We start from the raw sequence: 20,998 nt of genomic DNA on the forward strand, positions 1-20,998 counted from the left end.
TTATAGTGTTTATTATATATTTAAGCGCACTAATTATTCAAATTTCAGAAGACGGCGAAGAAGAAGAAATTAATGTATAGGCAATTTATAAAATAAACATAGTTAAAATGTAGCTACGCTAACTTAATCAAAGATTATTCACTTCATTATTTCTTTATTTTTGTATTTTATTTTTATCTGTTTCATGAACAATTTCAGATTTTTCGCTTTAAAGTTGACCTTTAACAACAAGACATTTTTTATCGCTATTAATTAAATTAAAAATAAAACACACAGACAATTTCAAAGTTAACATGGAAGTAGAGAAGATGAAGTATTTTTTGGAATTTGGAAAACATGTAAAGAGCTATGAAACGAGGGTCGCCCGAGACATTTGAGCAAGACACAAAGGAAACATAGACACGCACCAGAAACAACCATGCAATCGAGTCAATCATTTGGCAAGCCAACCAACAGCCAAACAGCATCCAAATTACGTACAGAAATGCAAATGTGAGCACATTAGGCAAACTGCTACTGGCTGAAGGCAAACTCAGGCACAATCAAATTGAGATAAATAATTCATATTCTGGCCATGCACACACGCAAGCACAGCATTCATCAGCGTAATAGAGTGAGAGAGAGAGAGAGAGAGAGAGAGAGAGAGAGAGAGAGAGAGAGAGAGAGAGAGAGAGAGAGAGAGAGAGAGAGAGAGAGAGAGAGAGAGAGAGAGAGAGAGAGAGAGAGAGAAATCGGGAGAGATGTGGAAAGGTCTGGAGAGGCATGTCAGAGTTGAAATACTCTAGATTCATATTTTATTGTTTTGTACAAGACAAATTGCAAATAAAAAAAAAATAATAATAATAATAATTAAAAATAAAAAAATATATATTTTATTATTTTATAATTATAACTATTATTCATATTATTTTATTTCTTTTCTCTTTTTAGGCAAGTTTTCTTATTGAGCAATGGACTTACTTTTGCAGCTTATCTTGGATTTATGCGAAAAGTGTATCAAGAATTTCTAAAGTATAAGTTTATACGATAAATAATATATTAGGCATGTGCTATATATTATGGTAGAAAATATATATGTTTAATACTCTTTTAACATATACCCTTTATTCTTATAATATCCTATTCATCCTTGGTTGGTTTAATAATTTCCTTAAGTTTAAGTTTACATATATGCTATAATGCCTAAGAACCAAAACTTTAAGCTTATATTTATAATATAGAGCTGATGTGAAGAGAGTAGCATATCAATCACATCTTCCATCTATGCCCAATATGTCCTCCCCACCAATCCTGCCAAACTTCATCTACAATGCCAAATACCCGCAGCAGGTGGCTCCAGCTGCCAGCTCATTAGACATGATTAAAAGAAATTTGAGCGCATGCAGCTCAACAAAATGATGATGATGCGGGTCACGCCAGGCCAAAAACTAATCCAATACAGAAATGCAGCCGCACGCAGCTGAGCCAAGACTTATTATCAAACGATAGCTTCAAACGATTACAAGCGATAGGCATCCCATAGCCCGACACAGACGGATGGGCATGTGCTTCTAAATGCTTGTCAAAGCCCAAAATTATCAGTAGATAAATAGCTTTAAGCCAGACATGCAGATAAATCAAAATCCAAACCTAAATCAAAATCCTAAAATTAGCCAAAGCGCGCATCAACAAAAATGTTATAATCGAACGAGAAGAAGAAGACGAAGAAGCGCATCAAAAAGAAATGTATAGATATTCCAGTTTGTGGTAGAAAAAAGTTTCACTTTCATTTGGCTAACGCCTTAAAATTTTCTGCTTGTAAAGTAAACGAAAAAAAACACTCAAATTCCCATTTTATATAACAAACAACAAAAAATATATATAAAAATCGATATTTATATGTAGACGATGCATCAAAAATGTCGTTTAAATTCATAGTTAGCATTTGGTTTTTAATTACAACAAGTTCAACTTCCATTTCCGCACCAGAAGAAATTCCAAAAACCCAAAAACTCTCGACTAAAATCAAAACCAAAAACCCAATTCCCGCGCATGCTGACAAATTCAAATGCCTATTACATCATATATAGGGTTATATATCTGGTGTGTGTGTGTCTGTGTGTGTGTGTGTGTGGGTATGCGATTACTAATGTCTTTGCCGGCGCTGACAAACACATGTTAATTTCTCGTCTCGTATCTTTCACGTCTTTCACATCTTTCACTCCTCCGCCGTATTATTGATTTCTTTTGGCGAAAAAAAAAAATAAACACACACAAATTTCATAATCACACGCTGTAGCTTGGCGTTGCCGGCTCCGGATTATTATCAGCGCCATAAATTAATCACACACACGCACACATACTCTCCACACTCACACACACATACACACGCGCACAGGTAGAGCATTTAGCCGGCTGCGCATCTGTGCAGTCGCTTCGCATATGCAAATGCGCGGACAGCGCTTTGATTTTTTTTTTTCATATTATTTTTTAGCCGGGTCTCGCATTGGTTGTTGGAAGCTGGAGCAGTGCAGAGATCGTGGCTAGCATGTGCATAAAGGCATTTATTTAAGTTTATGTTTTGATTATGCATTTGGCCACCAAGCAACAATTTCTTGTATTTTAATCGCTAGCCAAAACACAAAATGCCAGCGGAGAAAGTGAAACAACGAGCATGAGGCGCTGCAAGCGGCGCGCCTACCTCCACTCCACATTTAGTTGCAATCGATCAGATCGGAGCGCCGTAACAGGGGCCAAGCCCCAGCGACGCAATGGGTATTACTGGAAATCTGGAACGAATATGTTTATTTGCTCAAATACATACATAATATATTCAAAAGTTAGAAAAACAATATGTATTGTAATATTAATGGATCTGAATTCATTTTGATGCTGTAAGCGTTATCACAGACATCAGTGACTCAATACAGTCTAGAGTGGTTTATTATTTAATAAGCAGACATTTTTTATGCTTTATTCAATTTATTTAAGCAATTTGTGTTTGTTATTAAGAATATTTTGAATAATTTAAAGAGAGTCGTAGTTGGAACTGTAATCTTCGAAAAATAGTAAATTGTAGTCGGAAATACTTTTAAAATATATTATATATACATTATCCTTCTTCTTGTGAAGAAGTTCAGATCGGTCTCTGCCTCCCTCGCTCTTTGTCTCTTTCTCTGCCTCTATCTTTCTCTGTCTCTTTCCCCTCTCTTTTTGTCATCTCTCCCTCTTTCCCTTCCTCTATCTCTATTTTATTCACCCTCTCTCTCCCTCTCTCTCTCTCTCTCTCCCTCCTTCTCTCTCTCTTTCTCTACCCGATAACAACGTCAATTAAAATATTTTGCGATATTAGTCATGGCAATCAGATAATCTTTATAATCTATATCGCAGCCAATAAGCATATCAATTATGGAAAACGTTTCAACGTTCAACGTTTAGTTTCAAAATTGTGAAATGTTCGTCAAATTAAGATGCGTTAATTGTTCGCCCCCCTTTCACCTCTCTCGCCAGCTCTTTGTTCAGCCTTCCGCGTGTTCGAGCTGTCACCAAATTTGATTGTGAATTTAGAAATAATTTTCACTAATTTTTATTATCAATTACATAAGTCGGATTTTTTATGGCTTACATTAAGAGGTGCCATAAATTCAAGACTTTGCAGTTTATAAATCAGCAGATTTTTATAGATACATTTCACAAACTCCCTAACAAAACAAAAAAAATTGGGTGTGTATAAAAGTTTTATGAAGTTTAGCTTGAATAAAAAACAATTCGGTGGCTCGTATTATGTATAATAAAATAATAATAATCGAATTTCATACACAACTGGATAGGTTTGTTGGTTTGAGTTATTTCCAAGTATTTTAAGAATTCTTTTTTTTTTAATTATTATAAATAATATGTTTGTCCCATTTTCTACCCATTTAATATTTATAAAAAGACAGCTCTATTAAAATCAAAGACCATTTTCAACTTTATTTGAATGTTTATTACAAGTATTACATTTTACATATAGTCATATAGTTTGTAATTTCTTTTAGGTATTTCTTTTCGCACAAAAGACAAGACTTTTTTTTACCGTTTAACACTAACACTTCTTGTTGTTCCTCTTCTCAACACCTTGTGCTTCTTCATTTTCTACGTTTTATTGTTTTTCTTGTTGCTTAAAAGTTAATAAATGTAGATTAGCTGTACTCACAACTTCTTGATTTTCGTTTTTGTTTTGTATTTGGTCTTAATGAACAGATTAGTTGGTTTCCTTCATTATAAATAGAGTTGTACAATATTATATTATATATATTATATTATTATACTACTTATTAATTTTTTTGTGAAGATTTTGCAAGAATTTTAGTTTAGTGTTTTTTCTTTTTTTATTTAATTTAGTGTGTTCCTTTTAATTTTGCAAAATCTTCTAACAAAATGTGAGGGCAGTTGAGGAAGAGTGGGGTACGACGCATGCAAACAATGTGCATGATTTAAGATTTTGTTCGTATTATTTATTTTTATATTTAATATATATTTACTTATTATTGATTTATGTGTCTGCGTTTGTTAATTATTTTTATGTTTTAATACTGGATGTGTTATTAAAAGTGTTTATATAAATCGCTTAGACTTAAGACTCTTGTTTTTCATTATTATTTCATACGATTTCTGCCATATATATATTTTTTAGTTTTATTTAGTGTTTTTTTTTTTAAGTTAGTTGTTTCATCTGTGTTTCTAGTTAAAGCATGCACATTGTTGCGAGACGAGAATTGTTTTTCACAAAATACAATTTGACATAATGCAACTTAACGCTTAATCTGTGCTGTTTACTGGGCAAATTAATTATTTCATTAAAAACTATTGTACAAAGAATTTCATTTCATAACATGCGAATATATCAACTGTTTATCTGAGTCTGTGTATGTTTTTCTTTTTTATGGTAAAGTAAAGAATTGTTGTGTAATAAAACATAAGTTAAACAATAACCAAACTGGGTGAACATTTAAACAACACGCTATTCATAAAGATGCTCAGTTTCTTTGGTAAGCCAAATGCCGAAACGAATAAAAACTGAGCATTTACAAAATGGTTTTTAAACATTTAATTATAATAATTAACGATTATGTAAATTGTATTTTTTTCATTATCAACTACAAGCGAACAATTTCCGCCACAATTGGCCACAATTCACAGCAAAGCCATTCGATTGCCACAAATTGTGGCACTCAATTGGGCTGCAACAAATCGCAAGCTTCCGATTTGCAATCCACAAAATAATGATCATGAAAATCGGGAATTTGTGAATGCAAAAGTGGGCAAGAAATTTGTTTAGCTGCACAATTAGTTGCTTGATCGTTGTAATTATTGTTCAGGCTTACACATATATATATTTTGTTACATTTATATATATATATATAGTATTATTAATAATAGTATTATATAGATTCATTATTCGACGAGTTCCATCATACATTTTTACCACAAGCAGCGGCAGTTCTTATGCTCCTTTTACTGGCTTTGAAAAAATAAATTAAAAATTTTCACAAGCGTGTGCAGTTTACAAATTTTGTTTTTCTAGTCTTTCATTTTTTTTTTTTTAGATATGTGGCAAACAAATTTTTGTATTTATTTTTTGAAAGCACTGCATAAGCCTCTCAACAGCCGCATGCAGTTAATAAATATTTAGTTTTGTTTAATACAATTTGTTCATCAATTCAATTCAAGTGCCTAATGAGCGTTCATCTTAAATATATATAAATATATTTAATTTATAGTGTGTGTGTGTGTGTGTGTATGCTGCAATATTATACATTTTAATTGATAATTTATTTAGTTCTGTTTGTGTTTAGTTATAGCTCTCATTTTTGTTTGTTTTTTTTTTTTTTTTTCAGTTTCAGCTTCAGTTTTCTGTTCAATAACATTTTTAAACAACAAATAAATTAAATATAATATAGCTGCAGTTTATGCAGCCTGCGCATTGTATTTATATAAAACAAATATTCAAATAAACAATGCACATTGCGCACACTTGCACATAAATAAATAAATAGGTATTAACTAATAATTTACTATTTCAAAAATTACTGTTTCTTGCTTTGATTTCCTTTCGTTTTTGCTTTTCTTGCATACATTCTCTTTAATAATCTTCTTCTTTTTTCATTCTTGCACACAGCGTTTGTTTATTTCTTTCGGTTTTTTTTTCTCTACTCTTCTTTTACGTTTTACTTTGTTTTTAATTTTTTTAGGTTTGATTTGTGGACGGGTGATTTTTTTTTTTTTGCATTTTTCTCTTTGCTATTTAGCAATAAAAATAAAAAGAATACATAAATTGCAGTTGATTAGTTTGGCTTATTTCTTGGCATTATTCAGGCCCAGTTCGCTTAGGATTTTGAGTGCATTGCGTGCGGCTGCATTCTGTGACTCCTCGCAGCTCGTGCCCACGCCATGGCAGATCTGCGGCGGCGTTGTCGAGAGCGTGACTATGGTTAAAAACTCACTATGATTACCCTTGGGATAGTCCGAAAAGTTGACCTGTCATAGAGATGGGGAGAGAGGCGTTACTTTCACTCTAGCGCTATATATATGTATATATTTCAGCTGCACCACTTACCTCGAAATCCAATAATTTACTAAGATATATGAGCTGCTCTTTCATATGCACACCACCGCCGCTGCCACTGCCGCCGCCACCGCCGCTGCCTGCACCGCCGCCAGCATTGTTGTTGCCGTCACCACCACCGCCGCTGGCATTGCTGCTGGCTCCAGGCGCATTACTGCTGTTGCTGCTGACGCCGCTCGTATTGCTGCCTGACGAGGTGTTCAGGCTGCTTTCATTAGCCGCCTCATGACACTCATTGATGCTGCTGTTGTTGTTGTTGGTGTTGCTGTTGTTGTTACTATTGTTAATGTTTGTGTGGCTGTTGCTGTTGTGAGCAGTCTTGTCCCCTGCAGCTGGTGCAGCCTCTGCTTTGACCTCCTTCTCCTTAACTGTCTCCATGTTGGCTTTGACCACAACCACCGCATCTTTCTTCTTCGCTGCTGTGTGAAAGTGGAATTAAGTAAGAGCGTAATGCACATCCACACGAAATATTCACTTACGTTTCTTGTTTTGGCGCAGTATTAGAATGCCGGGCACTGGACCCACAGGCGTTGAGACCATGGGCACCTCGAGGCCGACAGTTGGCTCCATAGTGAGCGCAGCTGCCGGCACAGCTGCCGTTGCAACTGTCGGCACATTATGGTCCACGACATGCTCCATCTCCCCAACGCTGTGCTCCGTACTCTCCAGCAATTCCAGCAGAGCTACATATATAAACGGAAGAGGTGGCATTAGCATACGTCATGCATTTCTTAATCAACTTCAACTCACCCTGGGCGGAGCTACGTTTGGCCTGCTTTTTGCTGTTGCCCGTGCCGCGCGCTGTGCGCCCGCTGGCTGTGACCTCCATGACGAATTCGCGCCGCCTACACGACTCGTTGCCATTCTTGGCGATCAGCTCAAAGATGGGCTCCTTTTCCTTGCGCGTCTGCTGCAGTTGTATGAGCTTTGTGATGGGATTCTCGGCATCATCCTGGTCCGCCGTTGACTTCTCCTTTTGGTGTGCACTCAAGCGCTTGCGTCGCTCCGGCTTGGCGAGCGGTGTGATGGCGACAGCTGTCATGCCTGTGGCAGCTGCCGCCGCTGCCGCACCGCCCTTGCCGGGCGTCTTCACTTTGATGCGCTTCATGGGCGTCTGTTTGGTGGGCGTAAGCGGTGGCAATTTCTGCAGTTCGGCTAGCATCTTTTCCGCCGCACGCTTCTTGGATATCTTCTTGCCATTGCCTTCGCCCTCGCTCACAATGGAGCCCACAATGCAGGCCGTGATGAAGTTCTTCATGTGCGCCGGGCCCTCCTCGCGCAGCACCTTGAAATGCACCGTCATGTTGCGCCTGATGCCAATCTCGTGCACCTGCGAAATGGGCGATTTCTTGTCGCCCTCATCCATGGAATCGTCCAGCGCCTCCTCTGTTGCGCTATTCACCTGCGTCTTGAGCACTTGCAGCGCTCGCGCCGCCGCATCGTGTTTGGCCTGCTGCAGTGTCCGACCCACTCCCACGAACTTCTGCTTGCCCACGAACAGGGTTATCTTGCTCGGCGTCACGGGCAGGGCGGGCGCATAGGGCCCATGCGGCCCGGCCAGCATATGCGGCCCCAGCGCCGGTGCCAAAGTAAAGCGTGACTGATATTTCGGCGCATACGGACGCTGATGGCCGTAGATGGCGCGTTGCGTCTGCATCGCCACATGATGCGGATGCATGGGCGGAGCTGGCAGCACGTAGCTGCCGTTGGCGTTGCGACGCAATGCGAATGGCGGCGGGGGCGGTGGCGGTAGACCAGGCGCCGGGGTAGGCAATAACGATGTGGCATATTCGGGTGGAAGCATTTGCTCGGCAGGCGGCATTTGCGTCGGATCCAGCAGATAGTAGGTGCGCTGGCCCAGCTTCATGGCCAGCGCATTCAGCTCAACGGTGGGCGTGATGTGAGTGCGCGTCGAGCTGTTCTCATCGTTGCGGCGTATCTTTGGTGGCGGATGCTTGTACTTGGTCTCCTCGATGGCCTTCGAGGCGGCCAAATGTTGGGCTTTCTTGATTTTGAAACCATCGGCCGAGTACTCCTCCTCGCCCAGCTTCAAGGTTACTGTGAAGGTTTTGCAATGGGCCGGACCGCGCTCGCCCGTCAAGCGATATTGATGCGTGATCTGTGGGGCACACAAAGATGATCTGAGTATTTCTCTACATACTCACAGACTTTAGCTACTCACCTTGTTGTACCTGGCCAGCTCGTTGACCAGACACATGGGCGTCTTGTCCTTGCCATTGCGCCCCGCGCTGCCATCCTCATTGGACAACGTGCCAGCGGCATCCATATGCTCGGCACTGTTGCTGCAATCGTCCGTCTGCGCTGCGGATTGCGTTGATGGCTCACAGCAATTGGGCGCCACGTCTGGCGCCAGTTCACAGATCTCCTCATTGGCCAGGACATGGTTATCGCTATTGCTGCCTCTGGCCACAATGCGCTGCGATAGTTCTGCTGGAGCAGGAGCAGGAGCAGGAGCAGGAGCTGGCGCTGTTGTTGCCGCTGCCGCAGCAACTGTCGCTACTGGCTCTGTGGCTGAGCCGCACGCCTGCCCATTGATCCTGGCCGGACGATAGGTGTTCTGCAGAATGGTTTTCGATGAATGGGCATAGCTACTGCTGTTGCCACTCCCGCTATTGCTGGCGTTGCTATTATTGTTGGCACCATTGCTGTACTTGGAGGGCTTGGCATTGCTCACGTAGTAATGCGGCTGTTTGCCGCTCTGCAGCGCCGCCGGCGGTGGCTGTGACGCATAGCTGCCCAAATGTGCCATGTGATGTGGCAGCTGGCCATAACCAAGCGCCGTTGGATGATTGAAGCCCTGTGGAGTTGCTGGCGGCGGTGCTTGATTGCAATTCGCTAAATGGCCATTGCTGAGATGTTGATGTTGCTGTCGTATTTTTTGCATTTGATTGCTATTGTTGTTGTTCTTATTGGTATTGTTGCTGTTGTTGTTGTTGTTGTTGTTACTGTTGCTATTGTTGTTGTGATATGCAGCATTCAATTGCGGCTGCTGCTGCTGCGGTGCGACGCAGTGATGCGAATGATGATGATGCTGGTGCTGCTGCTGCTGCTGCTGATGATGATGATGATTCAGGCTGCAAGAGTGTATAAAATGTAATGGATGGCTTTGATAAAAGAAACATCAGCATTTGCTAAATAATCTCAAGGATTCGCATCAATTGTTCACCATAATTTTGATATCAAAAATTCTGTTCCAGCATAATTATACTTGTCTATACCCTATAATGAAACAGTTCTGTAAATACTCGACGAATTTCTGTTTGGGCTCAGAAGACCCCTCTAAAAATTTTGCAACACCTGCAACTTCAAAAGTACGGTAAAAACATTCAACTCTTATATAGAATTTACGGAATTATCTGAATTCTGAAAAAAACATTTGTGAACAAAATCTTATATTACAATACAAAGCCTATCTGATAAATGTTTATTCTACTAAAACAAACAAGCAAAAAAAAAAAAGGAAAAAACTATAAAGGTTAATGAATTGAAATAACAAAAATTATGAAAATTCATTTAAAACATATTTCGTATTAATCTGACTTTTAATATTAGTATGCTCTAAAATATATTTTATAGAATTAATATTTAAATAATAATCCATTCATTCTTCAATCTATTCCATATTCTAACACATTCGCAAACATTTTCTCGAACTTTTTGGTTTTCTCTAACTATTCTAAACTTGTGAAATGATAAACTTGAACTGCTCGAGCGCGCACAGAGTGCTGGGGCTAAGTACATAAAATGCCATATTGAGTGGCCATCGAAAACAAAAATAACAAAACAAAAAGAAAACACACGGTCAAAGGCAACGCAGCGGTTCACCCTTTGCGCCATGGCCCTAGTTGTTGTTGTTGTTGTTGTTGTTGCAGCGACAGACAACAGCGGTAAGGCCTGAACAATGGCAGAAATCCCTAACAAAGCACAAAAGCCGCATTCTTTTACGCATCGTGTCATTTTTCGCCAACTGTCAGCTTCAATTGAGACGCACCTACCCAAAAGCTAGATAGAGCCAAGGAGAGAGAGAACGAGAGGGAGTGACAGAGAGAGCGAGGAAGACAGAGAGAATGGGCTTACACATGGAAATCCGGCAAATCTGTGGATGACCACTTCTTGGCCAATAAACCTCTGTGCATTGGGCACTCACTGGTCGAGTTAATTTGCAATTGTTAAATCTATTAGGAAATTATCACAGCGAGTTGAGCATAAACAAAGCGGTTTAACTGAACTGCAGTGCTTAAATAAACAGGAAACGGAACTGAATGCATTTCTCAATTGGATTATTTAAAAATATTGTGAAATTAGGCAGGATGCAAAACTGTTTGTAGTTGATATTTTATAAAATTTACAGCAGTTGTTCGGAAACTTTCTAGTGGAACAGAAGTTAGTTTTCGAAGAAGATAGTATTCATATAAGATGCTTGACACTGGGACAAATCCCCAACTTTTGCATTTAATACATGAATCTAAAATGATGATTGCATGTGATAATTAAAGGACATTTTATATATCTTACTTGATTACAAATTTGCTGTCGACGTGCTCTTTTAATCAAGTATTTAAGACAGACTGCTTTTAGGGAGTATTCGTTCCTTATACAATTTGAATTCTCTCTAAAAAAGTAAAAGTTTAAGCACTACACAAGTATGTATATGAACCCATCTTTTTCATATCATTTTTAAAAAAATTTAACAATTTTATGAAATTCCATGCGATTTCAGAGAAACTTTTTAGACAGCTTTTTACTTGACAGACCTTAAAGGTCTGAGAATCTGCAAGAATGTTATACAACAATACTTGAAGCATTGATTATAGATCAAAACTTTTCGCATGTTAATCAATTAGTCACATGTCACACTGCACTTCCTCAACTGTTGCCCGAACTCATTGTTAGGCAAATGCGCTCTCTCACACTCACTGTGAATAGATTCGCCAGGTAATTGCTCACTTTGTAATGCAGTTATCAAGCATTTAGTTAGTAATAGTGCTCGCATCATCACCTGACACAAGTCTTTTACATGCTTTAGCATTAAACAAAACGTTAACTTCGAAACGTTCGCAGCGGATGCGAGACAAACAGCGACTGCAGAGCAACTGGCGGCGGGTCGATTAGGTTGAACTCTGAGCGAAACATCTGATCGTACAAAAGGCGACAAACTGAGCAAAAAATGAAATAAAAAAAAATAAAATGAGAGAAACTGGCGAATCCTAAGGAACGTCAAGGATAATTGTAGCCTGCCGATGTTGTTGCTGTTGTCGCTGGAAAACCCGTTATCGAGCGGAAGTCATGCTGAGCGCTAAAGAACAAAGAGCCACTGAAATTATAATTTATGAGTTGAGAAAATGGGATGATGAGTCTCACAGGCGATTGTCAGTGACAGGAATTAACATAATTGCCGCAACGTACGTAAGAAAGAAGACCAAGAGCCTAGACAAGACGGCGTCTTTACCCAAATAAGCTAAGAGCATTGCCTCCATCATACATAGCTTTCCTTACCGTCCATGTTCCCGTTGCGGTGGCGGCGGCGGCTGCTGTTGTTGCTGCTGCTGTGGTTGTTGCTGTTGCTGTTGTTGTTCTGGTGCAGTTGCTATTAGTGTGCTCAACATTTGTTGCTCCATGCTGGGAAACGGCATCGCCAGATGACTGTGATGCCGTAAGTGTGGAGCTGCCCGAGTCGCATGCACATGATGCTGCATGATCCTGCTTGATCCTCAGTCAGTTCAGTTGTTGTCGCTGCACAGCTGCAATGGTTGATAAAGAGCGCGTTAACACAATGCAAATATTTTTATTGGCAACACAATGCAAACAAATGGTGTCTCTTTGTCTTGCAATTGTGCGCGGAGTTTTTAGCAACATGTAAACTGCAATTTAAAATGCAATGCAGCAGCGCAAGAAGTAGAAGTAGAAGTAGCAGTAAAAGCAAAAGGAGACGGTGACGGTGACGGAGACGGAGAGCGAGACAAGGCGACGTGCCTAAATCAAATTGTGACAGGCAGAAGGAAGAAGGGGCGAATTGCAACCACCAAAAGGGAGTTATGCCTTTCGCTGCATGCACCCTACCAATTGCCCATATATACCATATATCTAAATGTCTTGTTGCACTTTTCTAGTTTTTCTTATATTGTGGTTGTTTTTACAGTTGAAATTCGATAAAATGCAGCTGCAATTTGATCAAATCAGGTTCTCGCTCACTCGTCCGCTCGACTCATTCTGCCGTCCATTGGCCCCCGTTAGACTACGCCACTGTCGCATATGGCATAACAGTTTCAATTTTTGTTGTTGTTGCTGGTATATTCTGTATTGATGCCGCGCACTCACCTTTAAAGTCTTCGCAATGTATTTTTGTACTTTAGTTTGCATGCAGCAGGCCAATGCAGCTATAGGGTATGCACATTAGCTGCACATGTGAAACTTATTCAACAGCAATGGCAGAGGCGCATGTGACGCTGACAAAAAACAACAAATAGCACAACGACGACGACGACCTCTTCTTAGCTGCGTGCCTTGAGAGGGTTTTTGATTTATTTTAGGCTCTTTGTTTTGTATTTGTATTTGCTTTTCGTTTTTTTCTTTTTGCGATTTAATGACACTTTAGAACTATTTTAACACTTAAATTAAGTTGATGAACGTTTAAAGCTATGTTTTAGCTTTAAGTTTGTATTATTATTGTTAAATATTATAATTTATTAACGTGCGGCAGTAATTTGCACTGTGGCTGTGGATGAAACTCGAAAAATAATAATGACATTTAGGCAAAGCGGGAAGCGGGGTGCTTGTGTGTGTTGCGCATTTCAGTGTTGGAAAACGAAGCCATTTAGTGCTGCACAGCGCATGTTAACCAACAGTGCCAGTTTGAGTAAAATGATAAATCAATGTTAACATTTTTGAGTGGTAAGCGCTCAAATGTAGTTTAAAACAATAAATATACATTAAATTGAAAATTGGTTGAGTTGACTTTTATCACTAACCACTAGGCTCAGGGCTTATATTCAGCTGATAAGATGCTTGTTTTCATACTGAATATATTCTATAATTAGAAATAAGATTAAAATTAAGATAACACCAGTATAAACATTATATTATAAATTTAGCTAAGAAATTCACACATACTTATCCATACATACAAATGAAAACAAAACAATCTGGATATTCATGACTTTAATTGCATATAAATAGTACAAAGTTTTACAAAACTTATATCGAATTTCAACGTAGCAATCGAGCTAAATAGCATTTACCAGGTGTAAATAGTTTAAAATTTAATCACTATAGTGAGTCACGTGATTAATCAACTCGTAGAGCCACTTGGGCTGGTCCAGCGGAGTCAGGTGTCCAGCATTCCTAACTAATACCTCAATTAAATTGCCAGCTTGCTTAATATAGCCCGCTATTTCTCCGTCGACTCTCCAGATTCGACGAGGGGCTTTTTTATATTCATCGGTGCATGGGAAGTTCAGTTTATTCAAAAAATTTCGGATTAATGGATAGGGCACTATAATATCCAATTGCCCAGCATATATGCATACAGTGTAGTGATGCAACAGCTCCTCTATCCAAGGTGCCACAGTATCCATCATATCCTTCTTCATGAACTCCTTCACCTTCTCGATACCATTAAAGGCCTTGCTGCCCACATGAATTGCCCGACGATTGGAGTTTCTCTGCACGAATCGTGCAAGTGGTGCGACAAAGTCTTCATCCTGACTTTGCAAATAGTTGTAATACCAACCGAAGCCCGTCAAGTTCTTGAATAGCGAGCTGCTTGGCAGATTGCCCAGAATTAGGGAGTCGAATACATCAGCAGCACAGTCCATGTCCCCACGCCTAATGCAATCCTCTCCAGCAGCCTCAGCGAGGTGGAATTCCGCCAAGCCATTCTCATCGATAAGTCCCAGTTGATACAGATAATCGCCATATTTGAGTTGATTCAAAGGATCTGAGAGACCATTGCCGATGATCAGACCCTTCAGCGGTATATTATCCTGGTGATCCTCACATGCTTGAGTCTGATGGATATGATAGGCTAACGCAGGCACATATTTGCCAGCATAGGACTCGCCAGTGATCCAGAAGCCTGCCGAATTGCTCCAGTCGAATAATTTGTAGAGTTGCACTATTGCCTCATAAAGATTTTCGCCCACATCGTATTCGTTACGTGCATACCCATTATCGTCATCGGTAAAGCTAAAACCGGTGCCCACAGGATTATCTATGAAGATGACATTGTGTGTGGTAGTCCAGCTATATTTTCGCTTCTGTAGCTTCTTTTGATTGACTACCCTAAATGGACCATTCTCTAGAAAGAGTCCAATCAACGAGGAAGCTCCAGGACCTCCTTGAAGCCACAACAAAACGGGTGCATTATCCGCATCCCGCTCAGCAGGAAAATACCAGAAGAATAGGCTGGAATTGTAAGCCTCATCCACGGTCAAATAACCCGCATAACTTTCGACTCCTAGAAATTGTTTGCCCACAACGCGTGCCATCTTCCGCACTTCTTCCTTGGGCAAGGACTCATTATTCAAGAGAGGCGTTAAAAACAAAGGATCGCCGGGATCAGTGTCATGCCTGAAGCTATTGAGTTGTGAAACCGCTGCAATAAAGCTACATTCGCTGTCATACGCAACAGCTGCTATTATTAATAAAAACACACAACTATTTACAAGTTTCATTGTAAATGTACATATATATGTATGTTATTTCCGTATATGCAGCAACTGCGGTTTACAGCACTTCTGATGTATGTATATGTTTGCACTTTTAGTCACGGGAGCTTTAATTACTGTTTATATTCTGTTTTTTTCTTTTTTTTTTACTTGAATTTTTGAAGCAATTCAAATGTTACCTGTTTCTAAAAAGTTTACTGACTAAATAAAAATTGTATATTGAACCGTTTTTATACTCACTTAAAAACGATACTTTTAAACACCTTCGATATTTATCGTTAAATTGACCACATATTTGTCCAATTCCAGCTGGTCACCCTTACCAGCTGTTGAAACAATCAACCAGTTAAAATGGCTGCTGCAACCACATAAATCATTTCTTTCCAAAACGTATTGACAAGTATAGTGAGTATATTGCACAGGAATTGACGCTCAGCCTAAGCAGTTCGCCAACAACGATCAACATTCCAATTCACGCGAAAACAATGTCGCGCTTCAACAAAAAAAACGACATTAGCAACTATAACAATTGTGTGCGTAGCTGTTACAATTATCTGGCGTTAATTGGCGTCCTTTTGTGCTGTGGTTGTCCGTTGACAGCATCTATTGCAGTAACCGAGGTAAATTGCATGTAAATCAGAACAATAGTTTATTAGCTGCATGTTAAAAAAAATTAACATATGTTTTGATTTTGTTTTGTGACGTCACACGCTAGCACTGAGATGTGCCCATATGTGTGAGAGTGCGTGGGTGTGTGTGTAAATGACTGCTTTGAATAATTTATGCAACCGTGGCAAAATTTGAAATAGAAACCTTATTATACAGTCTAATCTTTTCCCAGAATGTCGATAATCAACGTTATCTACAAAATGTGGCCATTGCCAGTGGGAGCAACAGCGATCGACTGCACCAAATGCTGAAAGGTGTCGGTGCGGCTGAGCCAAATTGGCCTCAACGTGCCAAGCAGGAAGTGACCGACGTAAAGACAGAGATGGCCAAACTGAATACAAGTGAGTAAGCTATAAATAAAGCTGTTTTATAGTTCTTATACCTGTTCTTAATTTTCAGCTTATGTCTACCAGAACGCCTGGCCAGCGAATAATGTGAAACTGGGCGCCGTCACTGCTGTTAGTTTTGATAAGGCCGGCAATGTCGTCGTATTTCACAGAGTCGATCGAATTTGGAGCCAGACAACGTTTAACAATTCAAACGTATATCAGGAGCGCAGCAAGGGACCCATTAGGGAGAACACTGTGCTCGGCCTAGAGCCCGAGTCGGGCAAAGTGCTTTATTCGTGGGGTAAAAATTTGTAAGTTCTCAACATTAACAACCATTTGCTACTGTTTTCATGTATGCCTTTTGTTTTTATAGCTTTTACATGCCCCATGGTTTGAGCATCGATCCCGAGGATAATGTCTGGGTAACCGATGTGGCCTTGCATCAGGTATTCAAGTTCCCACCACGAGGCGCAGGTGGCAAACCATTGCTCACCCTTGGCTCTGCCTTTCATCCTGGCATTAAGAACAAATTCTGTAAGCCTACCGCGGTGGCCGTGTTGAATAATGCAGATTTCTTTGTGGCGGATGGCTACTGTAATGCGCGCATTATCAAATATTCAAAGCATGGCGAACAGATCCTAGTCTGGGGACAAAACTCCTTTGCTGGCTTCTCCTACGATGTAGCGCCACCCAATTTCTTCGCCATTCCACATGCATTGACGTTGGTGCCCGAACTGGAGCTGCTGTGCGCAGCAGATCGTGAAAATGGACGCGTGCAATGCTTCTACTCGAACAATGGGACATTCCATTCGCAATACCACAATCCACTCATTGGCGATCGTCTGTTCAGCATGGCCTATACACCTGCTGCAGGTGAGACTTGTCTTAACATGCGTTGAATATTGTTAATGTGAATTCGTTTCCTAGGCGGAGAGCTGGTGATTGTTAATGGACCCACCGCCGAACTGGGTGTAGCTCCAACGGACTCCAACTTAGTGTATGGCTTTGTGATGAACATGCGCACCAAGCAGTTGATCTCCAAGTTCGGTCCGAACAATCTACAATTCGAGAATCCACACGATGTGGCCGTTACCGAAGATGGCAATTGCATCTATGTGGCTGAGCTGAACCCTATGCGTATACACAAATTTGTGCACAAATCCATTTCGAAGCCGATGTCCCTGTCTGCTCTGAAGACCAATAGCAGCGCTAAAAGCGAACCGGCAACAGCAACAAATATGTCTGAAACAATTAACAATATTGATCAAACGCAAACAGCGCATCATCCTAGTGGCAAGGCGATAATGGTGGCATCAATGATGCTCCTGTTCGCTGGCTCTACATTTGCGTTGGCGCTGATTATGGCGCGCCGTCGCAAACGAGGTAATCAAGCGATCAGTTCAATGCCGCCCAGTGATTTGGTCTATCGCCAGCTGGCAGCATCCAATCAAAGTCTGTGCTAACCAATATCATATATGTTCCAGTTCCATTCTCTAGTTGTGTGTAAAAATGTAATTGTTTATTATAAGTTGATTTGCCGTGATCTTTACTTTGCCTTCCATCAGTTGGAATTTGCTCCAACATGAATCTCATTTTGTAATCTTTACTTACTCTATAAACAAACATACATCAATATATTTTTTATACAAAATACATATACACATAAATTTATACGTATGTAAGAAATAATCTCTATTCTTAAATGTCTTTTGTTTACCTTGTATTAATTTCTTTGATATTGCAGCGAATGAAATTGATGCAAAGTCAAATGTTGCTGCATGATCGTAAGAGCTGCATGGCGTGTACATACATATATATATATCCATGTTCTCTGTGTTTGTAACAATTTTATTACTTGATTTTACCTGTTCAATTTTGTGATTCAACAGGTTGCCTGCCCTTTGGCACACACAACCGCCGTCATGCCTGGGAGAAGACGGAGGGTTTTAAGCTGGGCGGCCTGCTCGATCGGAACGGGTTCGAGAAGCTCGATCAGAATGCCAGCGATGAGGAGCAGGAGCAGGAAACGACATCGCTTTCACAGTATGCCTAGTTTCCGCACACACACACACACACACACCTGGACCAAGAGACTTATCTATTTTGTAAATCTAACTAAGCGCCATTCATATAGTTCTAGTTCTAAATACCTCAATGAATTTATTTGATATGTGTATTATTTATTTTATTTAACTATGTGCATTCCTCTTTCAACCATTCCATATTTTCTACTCTTGCCAAAATTGCTTTAACTACACATTATATAATTAATATACATCATTTATGTGCAATTATTGAAAGAAATATATATATACATATATTTAAACAAATGAAATCGTTTCTTGTTGTGTATTTGGTCAATACGTTGAAGGCAACAATTCTTGTGCTGCTGATTAAACTAAATTACATATCGGATATGGTTAGAATTATACTCTAAATACATATAACCATACATATATATATGTATGTATATATAGAAATTGCAAACTTATTGTCTAATAAGGCCCCTGTGTGGTGAAACTAATTAGCTACGGCTTTCAGATTCTAGTATATTCGTATTCGTTGTCAAGCTCGCTAATTAGACATAGAAGCTGTCGTTTTCCTCGGTCACAATGGCATCAATGTTGTAGAATACCGCATGCATGAAGATCACAAAGCAGGAGGCGCCCAACGTCCAAAATAGAACGGCGCCAGCGCCAGCCAATAGGAGCAGCGGTGCCGCACCCAAATTGAGAGCCAGAATTTGCTGCTGTGGTGTTACTTCGCAGCCCACAAGGCAGACGTTCTTGTTGACCGATCGTATCTTATGACAGCCAAAGGCGACGGCGGCTATAACCAGTAGAGTAACCGGCGATGTAATTCTACAGCAGCAGAAAGTGAACACTATTTAAACAACTGTTTGGAATGGAGGTAAATAAATAATCATACTTACAGGCAGTATATCATCAGTACAATAAATATGAATATGTAGTTGCTTTGGAAATATGATAGATTGCGCGAAACACGGTTTTTCAGGCGTTGCATACTGACAGCCGACTTGAAGTTATTCAAGTTAAAGAATACAGTCCATGGACGCAGCGATCGTCGCACCGAGTGCAACAGCTCTATCGGCGAAGGCAGATTCTGCAGTGCGGGTATGCTGAAAGTAGCATATTATGTATGTACGGTGTATCTGTATGGTTCAGTTGGATTCTTCTACTTACCTTTGCAGATCAATGTTGACTTTGTTTTCACCAGCAGGGGAACGCGACGGCATTTCCATTTCGCCGCTAACATCAATATTCGTTTCTGCCATGTTTGCCTGTATTCTAATGCTCGCTTGGCCTGACTCAGTTGTGCTTCTACGGTTCCGATTGATAAAGAACTCTTTTGATATATTTCTTTTTATCGGCAACGGATGCTGCACTAAAAGAGATCTGACGTGTTCAACGTATTGACGATTTGCACGTTATTTACACATGTGTAATCAACCGAGCACCACACGAATGTGTTATTACTGCCTAAAACATACTATTAATTTATTGTGACAAAATTTTTAAGCCTCGATCGGGTGTTATTGTTTTTAAACACACAACAAAAAGCAACAACTTGTTCTGATGTGGCAGCACACACAAAGCCTGTCAACACTTAATCGTACAGCGTAAGCAATGCAAACTCTGTTAAAAACAGCTGGTTTGATTTAACAGCCCTGTTTGAAAGTGGCGCGACAATTATCGATGTTTAAATAATAAAATGATCTATCGAAGTATAATTTGAAACTCTCAGAATCTCTAAAAGCTGGACTTGAATTATTTGCCAAGTTAACCAGCGGAAATTATATATACCTTGAATAAATTTAAATGGTTACTATGCAGATATTCTCTCTCTAAAAGAGCTAGCTAGATTTAACAAGATGTCGTCAGATAGATTTATAAAAAATACATTTGTAATGAATGAAATCGACTAAGTTGGCGAAAGCAAATGCGGTTTGAGACTTGCAAAAGTAGTTCATAAATGCGAGCCCTTTGTTCTTGAGGAGAGCCAAGTATCGATATATTCGAGTTCGAAAGTGACCCCGTACCAATTGAATAAATCGAATAAGTGTGTTTTTTTTGTTTCGAGGTCCCATGCGACAATTTATGAATTTGTATGCCGTTAAATATTTTCAGCAATTTGTGTGAGACCTCGATTATATATTTTTACATTAATAACTGTATAGCAATATATATATTTATTTATTTATTTAAATTCTTTGTCAAACTGCAGTTTGTACGTACACCAATATATTTATATATATATTTAGGTAAATACATTTATAATAATATTTTGATTCAATACAATGCAAATTTCATTTACTATTCTGTTTCTTAAGTGTCCGTTGTGTATTTTTCTGTTTCGTTTATTTTCCACTTTTTTTGTTACTGTATTTTGTTTTTGCTGTTGCCTTATGTATATATGTATATTATATAATCACATCTATAGATTTTAAAGAATATTTGTCTTAGTTATTTTCATTTATTGTTTTTACACTGAAACACATTTAAGTATATGCTTTATTCGTAGACATACATACTTTTAGCTGACATTCAATTAGTAACTTTCGAAATCTTTTTCGTTTTCGCTATCTTCTGTGTATATTAAATTATACTATGAAAACAACAACAACAAAACGAAGCTGCAAATGTGTACAGTAAATTGTTTAAGTGTGTGAGTTAGTTAAAGACAAAGAGTTAAAGATTGTGCATTTT

The 20,998-nt window shown here is 39.4% G+C and overlaps 5 protein-coding genes across 7 annotated transcripts in view; 1 reads left to right on the plus strand and 4 right to left on the minus strand.

Moving 5' to 3' along the window:
- Positions 1 to 20,998, minus strand: part of LOC108654956 (thymidylate kinase) — a 101,019-nt gene that overhangs the window by 21,989 nt on the left and 58,032 nt on the right. The gene's annotated exons all lie outside the window — the stretch shown is intronic.
- stau (double-stranded RNA-binding protein Staufen) lies at positions 4,185 to 13,376 on the minus strand. Of its 2 annotated transcripts, none has more exons than XM_089261808.1 (7): positions 12,926 to 13,376; positions 12,104 to 12,348; positions 8,769 to 9,681; positions 7,337 to 8,705; positions 7,066 to 7,269; positions 6,578 to 7,005; positions 4,185 to 6,498 (listed from the first exon to the last, which is right to left on the minus strand). In XM_089261808.1, the coding sequence occupies exons 2-7, from the start codon at positions 12,301 to 12,303 to the stop codon at positions 6,316 to 6,318; spliced, it is 3,297 nt and encodes a 1,098-aa protein (XP_089117934.1). In that variant the 5' UTR covers positions 12,304 to 12,348; positions 12,926 to 13,376; the 3' UTR covers positions 4,185 to 6,315. The 2 variants fall into 2 exon arrangements, with proteins under 2 accessions (XP_089117934.1, XP_089117935.1); XM_089261809.1 differs by having other exon boundaries at positions 6,578 to 7,002; positions 12,926 to 13,374.
- Positions 13,751 to 15,462, minus strand: LOC108654455 (venom serine carboxypeptidase). Its single transcript, XM_018105784.3, has one exon. The coding sequence runs from the start codon at positions 15,277 to 15,279 to the stop codon at positions 13,867 to 13,869; it is 1,413 nt and encodes a 470-aa protein (XP_017961273.1). The 5' UTR covers positions 15,280 to 15,462; the 3' UTR covers positions 13,751 to 13,866.
- Positions 15,567 to 19,235, plus strand: Pal1 (Peptidyl-alpha-hydroxyglycine-alpha-amidating lyase 1). 2 transcript variants are annotated; one of them, XM_018105782.3, is made up of 6 exons: positions 15,567 to 15,893; positions 16,115 to 16,283; positions 16,342 to 16,582; positions 16,645 to 17,144; positions 17,199 to 17,654; positions 18,161 to 19,235. In XM_018105782.3, the coding sequence occupies exons 1-6, from the start codon at positions 15,759 to 15,761 to the stop codon at positions 18,322 to 18,324; spliced, it is 1,665 nt and encodes a 554-aa protein (XP_017961271.1). In that variant the 5' UTR covers positions 15,567 to 15,758; the 3' UTR covers positions 18,325 to 19,235. The 2 variants fall into 2 exon arrangements, with proteins under 2 accessions (XP_017961271.1, XP_089117034.1); XM_089260908.1 differs by lacking the exon at positions 18,161 to 19,235 and adding an exon at positions 18,016 to 18,128.
- On the minus strand, positions 18,607 to 20,017 carry LOC108654458 (prenylated Rab acceptor protein 1). The gene is made up of 3 exons (XM_018105787.3): positions 19,475 to 20,017; positions 19,204 to 19,410; positions 18,607 to 19,132 (listed from the first exon to the last, which is right to left on the minus strand). The coding sequence occupies exons 1-3, from the start codon at positions 19,564 to 19,566 to the stop codon at positions 18,850 to 18,852; spliced, it is 582 nt and encodes a 193-aa protein (XP_017961276.1). The 5' UTR covers positions 19,567 to 20,017; the 3' UTR covers positions 18,607 to 18,849.

Source organism: Drosophila navojoa, chromosome 5, assembly GCF_054131105.1.
Source record: "Drosophila navojoa isolate 15081-1374.11 chromosome 5, UAZ_NAV_1.0, whole genome shotgun sequence".
In the NCBI taxonomy this organism is placed as follows: Eukaryota; Metazoa; Arthropoda; class Insecta; order Diptera; family Drosophilidae; genus Drosophila; species Drosophila navojoa.